Source organism: Panthera pardus, unplaced genomic scaffold (genome assembly GCF_024362965.1).
Source record: "Panthera pardus isolate Hobbes unplaced genomic scaffold, ASM2436296v1 HiC_scaffold_7, whole genome shotgun sequence".
Classification (NCBI taxonomy): domain Eukaryota; kingdom Metazoa; phylum Chordata; class Mammalia; order Carnivora; family Felidae; genus Panthera; species Panthera pardus.
In genome coordinates this window covers 61314065-61329293 of record NW_026527002.1, presented here as the reverse complement: position 1 = coordinate 61329293, position 15229 = coordinate 61314065, and the positions used below count along the sequence as shown (strand labels likewise).

At 44.1% G+C, this 15229-nt stretch overlaps 1 protein-coding gene across 1 annotated transcript in view; it reads left to right on the top strand.

Annotated features, from left to right (window-relative positions):
* Nucleotides 1-15229, top strand: part of EXT1 (exostosin glycosyltransferase 1) — a 285056-nt gene that overhangs the window by 235181 nt on the left and 34646 nt on the right. Inside the window, exon 2 of the mRNA XM_053896111.1 lies at nt 14200-14293. Within this exon, the coding sequence (XP_053752086.1) occupies nt 14200-14293 (94 nt within the window). The remainder of the gene's footprint in view (nt 1-14199; nt 14294-15229) is intronic.

Genomic DNA, 15229 nt, shown 5'->3' with positions numbered 1-15229 from the left:
TCTGGGATGTTTGGAATGGATGATCTTTGTGGTGCCTTCTAGCTGTTAACATTTTTTTGATTTCATGATTTCTCTCCCTTGTTATTACAGAAAGCACAAGTGTTGTGCCGCAAGCATAAGATAGGGAAGTATTCATTGATCAAGTTGAAAAACCTCTGCTTGCCATGTTCCAGGACTCTGAGTTTGGCCTTAAAGAGTTACAGTTGTTTTCAGGCAGTTTTTTTTTTGCTAATGGTGGTAATGGTGGTTTGGGTTTTATCCCTGTTGTTGTTGTTGTTGTTGTTGTTGTTGTTGTTGTTGTTGTAGACCTTATTGGACGTGTGGCCATTTGATCTTGGTAGAGACCTACTGTGTCATGACATACACCATTGCCCTTACCCTTGGCATGTCTTGGAAGCCCACAGGCAGGACCTTAAGGCTGTCTGAGTCACTGTTAATGAACCAGGCCACCTAAAATGCTGTGATGGTCGCCTTTCGGCACTTGGCAGGAAAATCCTTTTCATGTTAGTTTCAAGGTTGTCAGATATCATTATCTCCAAGTATTAAAAATTTCAAAGAAAGGAGGCAGTGTGTTTGATTTATAGAATAATTATCTAGCTTTAGCTCTCACTTGGCTTTGGCAATGGTTTTGCAGGCACTCGAAAATTAAATCCATTTTTTATGGCACTACAAGGTATTATCTCACAGCAAATGATAATTAAACACCTGTGAAATCAATTAGCCCTTTAAGCAGGAAAAAAAAAGTTTTCCAATTATGTTTTCACACCTCCAAAACTTTTATAATTCCAAAACCAACACTCGTGAAGAGGGATGTGGTCGATCGGCGTTGCAGGGTTAACTTTCCATAAAGAGCATCCCTAAATTTTGCTTTGACTTAACCCCAAGCAAGGAAGGCAGTTTATGGTACCAGCTCCCTTCCAGAGAGGATGCAGCCGCCTTTGGAGCTGACTCTTAGCAGCTATCTATCTGACACACCGCCGAGCTGTCAGCTCTTCTACAAAGGAAGTTACTCACTTTGTGTTTTGATGCCAAGTTTTACTTGACGGTTTATTTAAAAGCCAAGATACCTTAGTGGAAACTAAGCAACAAGAGGTTCCATGTGACAGAATTGCTCTCTCTTTAAGGGCCCTGTAGCCAAGAGTTCTGAGCCATCTTCATTACAGATTCATACTCTGAAAACAGGCTGATTGGCTAATAGCTGAAAACTAACACAGAAGAGCACTGGGAATCAAGGCCGGTTTTCCAGACCCTTTTAGGGTCCTGCGTGTTTCATCATTGGCTTTGGTAACAAATTAGCTATTCCAGATGCTTCCTTTGGAGAATGACCTGCACTTCTGAAGCATTGAATGTGCTTGGGGTGGAGGCCATAATAATTGGGACTCAAAAAAGAGGAAAGGAAACGAAACAGCACCAAACCTCTGACATCCTCTCCATTATGCCTCGCAATATGCAGACCATTCCAAGAAGCCTCTTTCCTTGTGTTCCCTGATGTTGCCAGGTGCTTTAGTTTCCATAAACTTCTCATGCACTCTGTCCCATTAGATCATCAGTAGACCTCGTTAGGCAGGCAAGACTAGTATGATTGCACCCTCTTACAAACAAGCGTGCATTTAGAACCAAAGCGCCTTGCTTAAAATCAAGCCATTAATGACAAAGTCAAGACCAGAAACTATAGTTTCTAATATTTGTTCATGCAGGTTTCATCCTATCACTCTACATAAGCCTCTCTTAAAGACATTCTTTAAAAAAAAATTTTTTTTCTCCACAGACATTTTTAATGAGATCTTGCTTTCATAGCAGATGGCATTTAGAGCAGTTGATGAATCTTAACGTTAACCGGAGAGATGAGGCTGGTATTGCACACACACAAAAAAGACAAACAAGAACTTCTCTATGTTCTTTTAGAAGGTTGTCCTGTGGGTTATCGCCACAAGCATGGCCAGCAACTGGGACACTTTGTGGCCTCGTGAGTATTATCCCTTGAGGAATGAGAGATATGGTATTTATGCAACAACAAAATTTTTTTTAACCTGTTAGCATGATCCAGGGAGAGGCAGAGGGAGAGAGACAGAGACAGAGAGAGAGAGGGAGAGAATCCTAAGCAAGTCCCACACTCACTGCAGAGCCCGACACTGGGCTCGATCCCACAACCCTGGAATCATGACCTGAGCTGAAATCAAGAGTCGGACGCTCAACCGAATGGGCCACCCAGGCAGCCCAACAAAAAATATTTCTTAAGGTCACTACGGTCCAGGCACAGGTCTAGGGGCTGAATAAGAGCAGGTAAACCCCTTTCCTCATTGTGTGTGTGTGTGTGTGTGTGTGTGTGTGTGTGTGTGTGTGTGTATATTTATATGTGTGTGTGTGTGTGTGTATAATATATGTGTGTATATATATGTGTGTGTATAATATATACATTATATATTATATACATTATATACATATATACATAATATATATACATTATATAATGTATACATTATATATATATAATATATATTATACACACACATATATATATTATATATATATAATATATATTATATTTAGGGAGAAGGAGAGTGACCCTGTAAAACAACAAAACGGGTGAATTCAGACGGTAGTAAATCCTAAGACAGAGATGAAACACAGCAATGGGACAGTGAGTGTTCGGAACACAGGCTAGTCTGTGAGGGCCTCTCTGAAGACGTACTGTTTATCTGAAGGCTAATTTGCATCTGGGGCAGACTGGGGAGAATGTTCCCAGCAGAGGGCGTAGCAAGTACAAGCCCAGGAGATGATGATGAGTGATTTGTGTGTAAAGAAGCTGAGAGGGCAGTATAGCAGTAGCTGGTGAGTGAGGAGAAGGGCAGTCTGAACTGTGGGCAGAGGCCAGTTCTCACAGAGTCCTGTTGGCCATGGCAAGGGGTGTGAATATTATTCTAAGTGCCATGAGGAGCCACTGGGGGGTTTTCAGCCTTGGAGTTAACATTTTAAGGGTAACTTTGGTCGCTCTATGGATTGAACCCATAAAGATTGAACTTACTCTGACCTGAAACTAACATGAACCAGAGCATGCTTCTTATTGCTCTGTTCATGTGGAGACCCAAAGGAATAGAATTAAGGGAGATCTAGGGAAGGGCGTGAAGAGACCGGGGGGTCCTGTGTAATTACAAAAACCATTGAGGGCACCGTTGTTTCCCCTGAGCGCAGTGTGCTGTCTGGCACAGAGGAGTTGCTCAGGATTCATGTGTCCAGTGAACAAATATCAGAGCAAGAAGGCATCTTAGGGCCATCTGGTCTACCCCTCCCCTATTAAGTGCTTAAATTTCCTCTGTTTCACAGCCTCTTCCCAAAATGAGGCCACCTAGGAGCTGGCTAGCTTCTCAAGGGGAGCTGAGCTGACCAGAGCCAGCTGGAGGAGGAAGGAGGGGTGACGCTGAGCTCAGACTCCATCCCCCAGGGCACTATAGTTCTTCTTCCAAAGGAAATGGCACAATCTGAGTTTATGGGCCTTTCCAGTCTCCAATGACCAACCCCTCATGGGAGGGTGTTCTGGTAAATAAACAATATGCACCGTCAGGTCATTAACCATAACACACATTTGTATGTCCCATGGACCCATATGCACCTGAACATTTATATATTCTCATACCCAGAGGGAAAGAATAAACTTTCCCTAGTCAACTAGCTTCACGCAGCTTTCATATTATGTTGGTGTCCCATAATTTCTTGAGGATGCACCGTCTTCACCTGTGCAGAATTCTGAGACCTCATTTGCTTATTCAGCATGAAGAGTCCCAGAAGTGAGCTGGCCCTGACTGTCAAAGTCAGAAGGTAGACGCTCAGGAATGGAAAAAATAGGAGCAGACTTAGGAAGGGGAGGTTGGCCGAGCCAGCTGTTATTTCATTAACTGTAATTGGATTCTCAAGGTATTTTATAATCACTTAAGTGCAAGGACCAGACGAAAGGCTTAAGGGCTGACAAAGAATGCAGGGCATGTCGTATTCACCACTGGGCAGCCACTCCGTGGTGATGAGAACAGCCCAGAAGGAATTCCAGACATCCTCCTAATCCCAGGGCTGACCAAGTCCGGCTGGGCAGGAAAGAATGTTTTGGCTCAAGAATGGAAGTGGTCAGAACACTAGGTTGAGCCCAGTTTTCTTTGGGGGATGGGGAGGCCTTGCCTTTGGACCAAAGCAGTGTTTGTCGTGATGAAGCCAGGAGGATGGTGGACCGTGTTTGTTTTTTTGGTTTTGGGGGTTTTTTTCCTTCAGCTCAGACGTGGAGGAAGACCAGGAGAAGGTTCATTTTGAATAGCACTGCACATACATTTGACTCGATTTGCAAATAATGCTATTTATCAGGGCTGGTGAAACACAAATCCCCCACCCTCACCACGGTGCAGAAAGAAAATGAAACTTTTAACAAACTGCCAGGCCTTTAGAAATAAAGACAAAGAAGAAGGGATAGAAAATGTACAAAAGGAAGAGAAAAAAATAGTTAAATAAAAGACCCTGTTTTCCACTGTCTAGCTTGGGCTCAGCCTCAACAGAGAAGTGCAGGTCGTCCTCGGAAGACCAGGCACACACAGAAATGTTTGTTACAGCTAAATGGAGATGATCATAATGAAGAGGGGCTTGCGTCTCTTGGTCTCTCTGTTGATCTCGCGCCCGCTGCACCCGAAATACAAACCAGTGCATGCTGACACTTTCCATCCATTTACTATTTTTCAAGTGGCTCCTGTAGGGCCAGGCCCTGGGGGAAGGGCTGGTTCAACAGCAAGTAGGACCGAGGTCCTGTCTCCTGGAGTCCAATGAAAGGAAAACAAGAAAACAGGCAACTTAATACAATGTGAGTGGAAGACAGGTCAGACCAGGGCACTGGGTGAGCAGCAAGAGGGTCTCTGGCCAAGACTCAGGGTTTCAGCGAGGCTTCCTCCAGCAATGCATGTAAAGCAGAGGAAGGAAAGAGGGGCATGCTGAGGGGACGTGCCCCTGCTCCTGCTCCCTAAGACTCGGCTTGTCCGGGGGGGGGAGGGGGGGGGACGCTGGGGGGTGGCGCAGGGAGCTGCCATTTAGGACGGATACTCCGTGCTGGCACTCTCAGCTTTGGTCCACACTTCCTGGCCCCGCTCCTGTTGGCCAGTCTCCCTGGTGCAGAGCCTGGTGAAAAGTTAATGGTAAGATAATGACCTCGGGATTCCCAGTGGCCCTTGGGAACTGAGAAGACATTTAGCTCCTGCAGCCAAGACCTTGGTGTACCTCTTGTGGACCCATTTATCCACCTGAGGTCATTGTTGCTGCTGGCTTTTTTTATGGCCTCTCCCTTTTCTGTCCCCCTGTACCCAGGTAGCACTTTGTGTAGCATTTTCAGAAATGCTTTCTTTTTTTTTTTTTTTTTTTTGTTTTTAATGTTTATTTTTGAGAGATAGAGTGCAAGCAGGTAGTAGGGGCAGAGAGAGAGGGAGACACAGAATCCAAAGCAGGCTCCAGGCTCTGAGCTGTCAGCACAGAGCCCAATGCAGGGCTCGAACTCACAAACTACCAGATCATGACCTGAGCTGAAGTTGGAGGCTCAGCCAACTGAGCCACCAAGTGCTCCAGAAGTGCTTTATTTCTAACCAGAGAATTGATGAGACCCACATGTCCTGGAATTGCATTTATCTTGGAGCCGTTTGAGTTTGGCTATTGCTGAGCACAGAAGCCGGTGCTCTAAAACCTCACCCCGCCAGACAGCTGAGATCAGCGTCACCTGGCACAATGTGGTGGAAATTCTTTGTTTTCACCTTTGCTGTCCCCGTGTTACTCCTTCCTTCTAGGCAGCCCTGAGAGACAACAGAGCATATTGTGGATTCTGCCCTCCTTCTACAAGTCTCATAAAACTTTTACTACTGTACTTCATCATCTGTAAAATGGGGCCATTTCACATGTGCTTGTAGAGATAAAGTACAATAATGAGCACAGGTTGCTGCCCTGCACGCAAGGAACATGTAATCAGCATGTGTATGTGGTGGGGGAGGGGGGCAGGTGGTCATTACTGTAATGTTACCTTTCACAATGGTCCTATTTTATCACTTTTACATATTAGCCGTTGTGCTGCTATTTAATGACGGCAACCAAGATGGTCTTCTACCCATCTTGAAATAAGAGATGCATCTAGCACTTGTTGTATTCATTAGTATCTGCAGGTGGCGATTACCACATGGTCCAGGTTTACAGTTCTGAGCTGTCAGTAGCTAGGGTAAAGATGGTGTAAGGGAATTTTGACATGATATGGGGTTAGGATCCAGCGTGTTCAGACGGGGTATTGGATTCCAAGTGTCTTCTGACTCCTGTTCCCTGTGAGAAGCTGGCATAACCATACTTACCTCCTAGTGTGGCTGCGAGGCTTAGGTGAGAAAATGTGTGCAAGAGTCCGGCTTCCCATGGGGCCTCATGCCACAACGAGAGCCTGCAAAACCTTAACCTCCATCCCTTCCCTACATTGAAATGGATTTTTTTAAGATTTTATTTTTAAGTAGTCTCTCCACCCAGCGTGGGGCTCAAACGTGCCACCCCAAGATCAAGAGTCACATGCTCCACTGACTGAGCCAGCCAGGCGCCCCTGAAATGGATTTTAAATGGACAGTAAAGAGGAGATGGTCTTCTGCGGATAGCCCTTCAGGTGTGAAGGATGGATGTAGATGCATGTCCCTCCTTGTAGCCAACCACTGCTCTCTGCATTGGAAAACTTGGGGCCAGCAGCATCCTTTTGAGAAGCATTAAAGAGAAATCGCATCCTAACCAATGGCATGACCGGGTGCCCCTGAGGTTCTGGCAGCAGGCAGCACTCCAGGCAAGAATCACCCATGTGAGGAACCACAGCACCTGCACAGCAAGTGCCTTCCGGCTGCGGGGCAGTAAATGTCCCTGAGGCTGCAGCCAATCTGGTCACCCGACACTGGAGCATATGGAGTTCATTCATGTGCACAAGAGCTGTGTGAGCAAGTGGTGAAGAAACTGAGGCTTAGCGTTTCCCATGAATTCTCAAAGACCACGGGGGCCTGTTCTCCTCTGTATGTATGCTTACGTGACAACAGATAGCCATACTATAGCGGCCAACTAGACCCATTTTCTGACTAAAAGGTATGTTTCTCAGTTCAAATTTGTGTCTTGGGCCAATTTCATGTTATTACATGTTATGGGCTTTGGGTTTTCTCAAAAGTCATTGAAATTTTACGTGTTGAATCTGTGAAGTCCAAGAAAGGGTCTAAGGCAACATGGTGAATAAAAACAGAGCACCATCTTGGACCGAATTGCTCACGTGACATGATGCAGGGCTTTGAGTAGAGGAGAAAGGGTCCTCTTAGTGGTAGCCACTTGTTACCAGTGCTTGACTAGATGAACTGCTTAGGGATTCGCTCCATAAGAAATGTTTCAGGGGCGCCTGGCCGGCTCAGTCAGTGGAGAGCGTGACTCGTGATCTTGGGGTGGTGAGTTTGAGACCCATGTTGGGTGCAGAGATTACTAAAAAAGAAAGAAAGAAATGTACTTTCAGACCTTGCATTTGTGTGAGCTGACCAAAGAGGCAGCATGGTGTGGTGGAAGGCAGAGGCTCTTTGGTATCAGAAAGCGTGGAATTGGAGCCCTTTATGGCTCCATAGTTGTGACCTGCATTGTTGGCAAGGTTATCAGACTGTCTGCACTAAACACTGGCCTGTGAAGTTGTGTCCTATCAAGTTGTAAGAATGCCATTGGGAGCATGTCCTTCTTCTGCTTGAGCCCTTCAGTGACTCAATCCACCACACAGGATTATGTCTGAGCTCCAGGAGATACCACACATTGTCCTCCCAGTGGGACCCTGCCCTACTGGTAGTTTCACTCCCCTCCTCCCTCCCCCACTGCCTCGCCCTCCCCGAACTTTGGTGGGTTCTCTCATCTTGGTGTTTGTTCCCGCTGTCTGTTTCTACCCCCAGAAATGCCGATTGCCTCCTCTCAGCCTTACCAGGCTGATTCTTGCTCTTCCATTAATAATTAGCTCCGTCTCCCTTCCTCCTGGAGGCATCCCTGCTTCTCAGTCTCCCCACCAAAGCCAAGTTGTCGCTGTTGTTTCTCTGCATAATCTCCACCTCAAGCCTCCATCCTACCGATAAATAATAATCATTGATCATCATATTCCCTCACTGAATAACAATCAGTTGATAACACATCTGCCTTTTCCCTGGACCGTTGGTTCTTTGAGGAGTGCGTGACACATGGTAGGCATTCAGCTAATTAATGTTGTTTGAGTGAGTGAAAGAAAGCACAGGGGAGGTGCTAAGGACCTTGTTTTATTTCCCTCATCCAATGTACTTAATGGAACTACAGCGGCCATACATTGGTTTTGTTTTCTTTCTTTTTCTCCTAAAGGATACAGTTCAAACCTGGGTGTAAGCAAAGAAGATTAAGTACTTATGAGGATGGGGACTGGAGGGAACAGATAGCGTAGATGTTCACTTTATAAATAAATACTTGAGACAAACTGTAGCAACATCACGGGGAGACTGGAATTGCGTGACTACAGAGATGAGAGGCTGGATCGCTTGGCTTCTTCCCTACCCTCTTTGATTCTTTGGTTAGCAAAAAGCAGGCTCACATGGCAACTGTGTGTGCTACAGAGGGGTTGAGGGAAGCACGGGACGGCCGGTGGGCACACTGCACAGGCAGCATCCGTGTCTGTGTAGCTTTTGAAAATAAGGCAAAATCCTTTCAATTAGAAGCTGCTGTTCTGTTGTGATTCCCAGCTTCTGTTTGCATTTTATTTTAAAGGGTCTGTTCCACATTTGTCTCTGGCTCTGTCTTGGGGAATCTGTTCTTTCTTTTCTTTTTTCATTGTTCTTTTTTTTTTTTTTTTAATGGTTTTATTCCTCTCGTCCCGATGTAATTTACCACAACAGCTTACAGTTTGCCTAGTGCATTGCAGTTTATAGGGCACGGACTCGATCTCATTTGATCTTAACTGCTTTGAAGCATGGAGAACTTCTTTTACACAGGGCCATACAGGAAGTGGCAGATCCAGAACCCAGGTTCCTCAAGCCAGGTCCTCTAACTTTTCAGGTCGGCTTTGTTTTCCATTATATTCTGTTGCCTTCCTTCAGCTGTAATGATAATAGCTACCATTTATGGATGGGTTAGGATATGCCCGTGCTTCAGTTAAATTGTACCAGCTAAGCCTCACAGTAGAAGTATCTCCATTTGCCCACCAGGAAACCTGAGATTTCGACAAATAACTTTCCCAAGATCACCCAGCTTGTAAATAGCAAAGGGGAACCCAGGTTTGGCTGTGTCTAAAGCTGCTTAACCCACAAAGCTTTGTGTTCCTGACCTCTTAACTCAAATTTTCTGTGAGCTCTTCACACAAAATTTAGGATGCGTCCTAATTACCTGGAGGGCTTGTGGCAACAGGATTCTGGGCCCTTCCTCTGGAGTTTCTACACCAGTGGGCCTTGGTGGGCTGGGCATTCCCATTTCCACAAAGTTCCCAGGGGGTGTGGATGATGTTCCTGTGGGGGAAGGCACTTGGGGAACCCTGCACTTGCCACGCTGATCCCCCCTTCCTCGGGTACACTGAATTGCCGCCAGCTACGATGTGTTTCATATGGGGGGGAAGGACTTCAATTTTGCATTGTTACAGGGCCCATTTTAAATGGGGTGTATCTCATCCATTATTCGGCACAACTTTAAGGCGAAAATTATTACAGCCATAGAGTGGTTCCTGGTTTCTAGGTTAAATTCAGGCCGTGTCACTTTATTGCGTTTTTCTTTGCAGCCATTTATAAAAACTGCTCTAACTTCTGTATCACCACCTACACAATGGGGAACTTAATGCCCATCTGAAGAGGGTAACAAAACCATTTATTGACTTGAAGTGGAAAGGTGTCTGAGATTAGTTGCCTGCCCTATCTACTTACCTTTTTGCTTAGGATATCATGTGTTAATTACCTCTCATTTTGAAGATGTTTATGATTCTGATGTGATTTACACTTCTAAACTTAATAGGGGAGAATTCATCCCTCTGAGAAGCCCATCCCCCTCACTTGACCTGTCCTCTCTCTGCCTGTCCTTCTCCCCCATCTCTAACCTTTGGTAACTACTAATCTGTTATGTATCCCTAAAATTATGTTACTTCACGAATGCTATATAAATAAATAAGGCAGTATTCACCTTTTTGAGACTGGCTTTTTCACTTAGCATAATTTCCTTGAGGATGTTGTGTGTATCGATAGTTCATTTCGTTTTATTGCTGAGAAGTATTCTAGGCTGTAGATGTACCACAGTTTGTTGAATTATTCACCCATTGAAGGACATTTGGATAGTTTCCCGTTTGGGGCTATTAAGGATAAAACTGCTGTGAACATTCATGGACAAGTTTCTGCGTGAAAATAAGTTTTCATTTTCTCTGGGCTAAATGCCCAAGAGTGCAATTGTTGGGTCATATGCTAATCCCACTTTTAGTTTTAAAAGAAACTGCCCAACTTTTTTCCAACGTGACTGCACCATTTTACATTCCCGGCAGGAATATGCGAGGGTTCCAATTTCTCCTCAGCCTCATGAGCACCTGTTCTCACCTGTCCTTTTGATGATAGCCATCCTCGTGGGTGATTTGCATTTCTTTAACGGTTAATGATGTTGAGGATCTTTGTGCTTATTGGCATTTTGTATATTTTCTTTGGAACAATATCTAGTCAATTCGTGGCTTGTTTTAAGATTGGATTATTTGTCTTTTGATTGTTGAATGTCAGCATTCTTTACATATTCTGGATAACAGTCTCTTACCAGATCAATGATTTTCAGATATTTTCTTTTTGCTGTGGGTTGTCTTTTCACTTTCTTGATGGCAACTTGTGGGAGAAGGAGCCCAGCCTTCTTGACTGAACTTGCCTGAGATGGAGCTTCTATGAGGCAGAACTGGGAGGGGTTGGTAATGGAGCAGACCATGGTTCAAATGCCACAGACACTCAGTGTTCTTGCCAAGATTCTGTAGCTTCTCCCGAACAAATGTTTTTCCATTTGTCATTAGACCTTTAGGACAATTTCCAGAAAATTTAAATGAATGAGGTTTTTGGTTTTGGGTTTGTTTTTTTTTTAAATAATGTTTACCAGTTAAATTGTTGTTTTGTTAGGGAGAGTGTCCAGAGTTCCTTAGTGTCTCCCTTTGCAAGGCCAGCCTTCTCGAGTGTACTTTATAATGCAGATTTCCAGGTAATTTTACACCTGGAGTTCTGATCAGTCTCTCCTAATTATCAGATGATTCCTTGATGATTCCTTGATAAGCCTAGTGACTGGAGAAGGGTCTTCTCTGCACAACATCTGCAGGACTAGAACAGGGCCTGGGACATAGTGTTTTTTGAGACAGTGACTAAAAAATTGAATGAGTTCAAGCATCGAGAAGGAGGTAGATGTGGGTGTGTGAGAACACCAAAATGGAGAGATGGGTCCCAGAAAGGCTGAGTGGGAGGGCACCAAACACAAGTGCGGCCCGCCTGGGAAAACTGCCCCCCCTTTCAGGGTATCATTACTCCCTCAGTTAGAACACACTTATCCATTCATAGGTTCCCTCTCACTAGAGCCCAAAAGAGAGGCTGGCTGACGGACTGAGCATGGTTAGAAGTCTGAAAATCATTGTTCTAAGTTTTGTGTGCACATGTTCTGTATATGTCTTTATGTGTTAAACATACATTGTATACACATGAGCAGATATTTATACATATATATGCATATATGTATGTGTATATATATATATATATATATATATATATATATATATATATGCACACATACATTTATACAAGGGTTTTGGAAACCTTTGGAGCAGTGGGATATTCTGAAAGGACATTCTTCTCTTTTTTTTTTTTTTTTTAGGTTTGTTTCTTTATTTTGAGAGAGAGAGTGTGTGTGACCATGAGCAGGGGGAGGGGCAGAGAGAGAGAGAATTCCAAGCAGACTTCACACTCAGTGCAGAGCCCTACACTGTCTCCATCCCATGAACTGTGAGATCATGACTTGAGCTGAAATCAAGAGTCGGATGCTTATCAACTGACGGAGCCACCCATGCACCCCAGAACATTCTTCTTCCTCACCTAAAAATAACATAAAGAATAATGGAGTGTTCAGACAATCTCTAGTCATCTTGCTGATGAGGAAAGTAAGGCCCGGAGTGCTCATGTGTTTTATTCCTAGTGCTCATGTGTTTTATTCCTAATGTCACAGCTACCTAGTGGCAAGGATGTTCATCCCACATCTCCCTTTACCTGCTGTATGAATGAACACAAGCTTCAATCATGTAAGCTTTATCCCCTACATCAGCAAATACTCCTGTGCCACCACTTAAAAACCAACACCCTAGAATAACTGTCAGGTGAATTTTTTGCTGTAAGTTTTCTGCCTTCTCTCTACCTCTACTCCTTCCCCAAAGTAAATTCTGCAACTGGCAACTTTGAAACTTGTTACAATCCAGAACATTAATAGGGTTCTACATTTTTAGCAGCCTAATGATGAGGGTGTAGGACCTTCTGTGCTAATCCCTCAGGGGTTTCTATTCTGGGCACTTACTAAACTTTGCTGTAGTCTGAAGTATATTTGACCTTTTTATATTAAAACAATTTGAGTTTAAACTTTATAAGTATATGTGTGTGTGCACATATTTCCCTCTTCATCGGTTAAGGGAGAGAGCCAGACACTTTTTAACAGTTGAATTTGAAGATACTTATCAATTACTTCCCGTGTTTGGTGAGCAAAGGAGAAAGCATTACCATCATAATTTAATATTTCTTATTTAGCCAAATTTGAGCCCTCTTAAAAATCTTTTCTACTTTCAAGTCTATTTTGCAGTTTAATTAATGCAGCAAGGGTTTTTATTTTACTCTCAATGGAGATAATCTTAATCCATTCATGGTGACCTTTTCTTGTGCAAATTAGTTGTACAAGCTTGTTTAAGCAAATGGTCCTTTGCATGATGTCTCTTCTTAATGACGGGTTTATAATTGAAAATTGGCTTACTCCCATATGCCTAGTTTGTATGAGAATATAAAAATAGATGTGGACTTTAAAAATATAAATGTATATATCAGTATCCCAAAACGAGGAGGGAAGAATCCGATGCCTTCAGGCTATGATTAAATTAGACTATTAGAGTCAGAAAATGCTGGTGACATATGCTACCGTCAAAGTCACACCTGTCTGCCGAGCATTGCAAGCTCTTGAAAAATGAGAGTGATTTCATCTTAGCTCTGAGAATCTAGGCTTGCACAGGGCACGAGCCATTTCTGCTTTCCCAAGTTTGCTTAAACTCATAATGAACCTGAAACTGCATGTTTAGGAATGTGTTTGCAGAAGCCACTTTTAAGGGGATATCCCTAAACAAAATGAAATGCCTGTCGCCTTTCCTGCACTTCCCCAGCCTAAAGAGACAGCCGGCGCTCATGTTATATTTTGCCTTTTTTCAAGCGCAAGAACCGTGTTGTACCGTCAAGTGGTATCTGAGTAAAAGAAACAATCCTCTCTTCTGCACCCTGGTTTTCCGCACCCCACGCTATGCTTTTTTTTTCTCCTGTTATTCTTATTTTCACATTTCTTAGGCCAGCTCCTTCTGTCTCTCTTGTGTTTCCCCTGTAAGTTATGTTATCCATTCTTATATATGAGTATTTGTCTGGCGTCGCTGCATATTCTTGGTTAAACATAGAAACTCCAGCTTGAAGGAGAAAGTAAATGTTCTGTGCTTGTAATGGAGGTTTCCTGGGTAGGTTTTAACAGCATGGTTTTGTGGGGTGGGGAACAAGGACTGTCTTAGTTTTGCTGAATGACATGGCATTAAACAAGAACTACTCGTTGTGATCTTTTGCTTTTAAGCTCATGGGGACAAGACATTTCATCAAGACACAAAAAATCTGATTTTTGGAAGCAAACCATGGGCAAGCCAAATTGTTACTGGGAACATCAGACTTGCCTTTCATGTACTGCTTGCAAAACACCCTAACTACTTTGCCCCTCGTGAAAGTTCACATTTGTTGTTCATGCAACACCCCCCACTCCCCAAAGGGAAAGTGAGAACTGCCTGCCCAGCGTGTCTCCTGAGCTGCTCTGGGTAATTCCATGTTAGGTATACACCCGCAGATGGTCACTGTCCCCTCCCCTCACCCTGCCACTCCTCACGGGTCTTCGTCTGCTGATTGTTCCTGATTGTTCCTCCTCTCCTTCCAGGTATGATTATCGGGAAATGCTGCACAATGCCACTTTCTGTCTGGTTCCTCGTGGTCGCAGGCTTGGGTCCTTCAGGTTCCTGGAGGCTCTGCAGGTAAGAGACCCTAAGACCTCCCCAGAATAGGGCTGAGGACTGAAGTCAGGGTGGATTTAACCTTAACCTTTCTGCGGGGATCTAAGCAGAATGCATAGTTTGCCTTGAACACCTGGAATCTGTTTCCCCAAGAAAGTCTGTGACATTTTTTATAAGAGATGGGGCGGAAAGAGGATTCACTAATTGTCTTTGGACCTGAGAAGATTAAACGGTTCACCACCGGGGAGGAGGTGTTCTTCAGAGACATGTTTGCCGACAGAAGGTGGATCTGACTGCCCAACAGCAGCCTTGCAGACACTATTCTGCTCCTGGAAGCCGGTCTCAAGAGCCCTGGCTTAAGAAAATGGCTTATTGGGGACACCTGGGTGGCTCAGTCGGTTAAGCATCCGAATTCGGCTCAGGTCATGATCTCACAGTTTGTGAGATCGAGCCCCACATCGGGCTCTCTGCTGTCAGTGCAGAGCCTGCTTCAGATCCTCTGTCTCCCTCTCTCTGCCCCTCCCCCCACTCAAAAGTAAACATTAAAAAGAAAAGAAAAGAAAAGAAAAAGAAAGAAAATGGCTTATTGGTGGTGCTTCCAAAAAATAAATTGTCTTGGGGCACCTGGGTGGCTCAATCAGTTGAGTGTCCAACTTCGGCTCAGGCTATGATCTCATAGTTCATGGGTTCGAGCCCCATGTCAGGCTCTCTGCTGACAGCTCAGAGCCTGGAGCCTGCTTTGGATTCTGTGTCTCCTTCTCTCTTCTCTCTCTGCCCCTCCCCCACTCATACTCGATCTCTGTCTCTCAAAAATAAATGTTTAAAAAAAATTTTTTTAATTAAAAAAAAAAAAGCAAATTGTCTTTTCTGCTCATCCTCCTCAGTCATCTCTTGGTGCCTCTAAATTCCAAGAGTGATGCACAATGGGTCACGCTATTCACTTGGCCCAGCTATTCT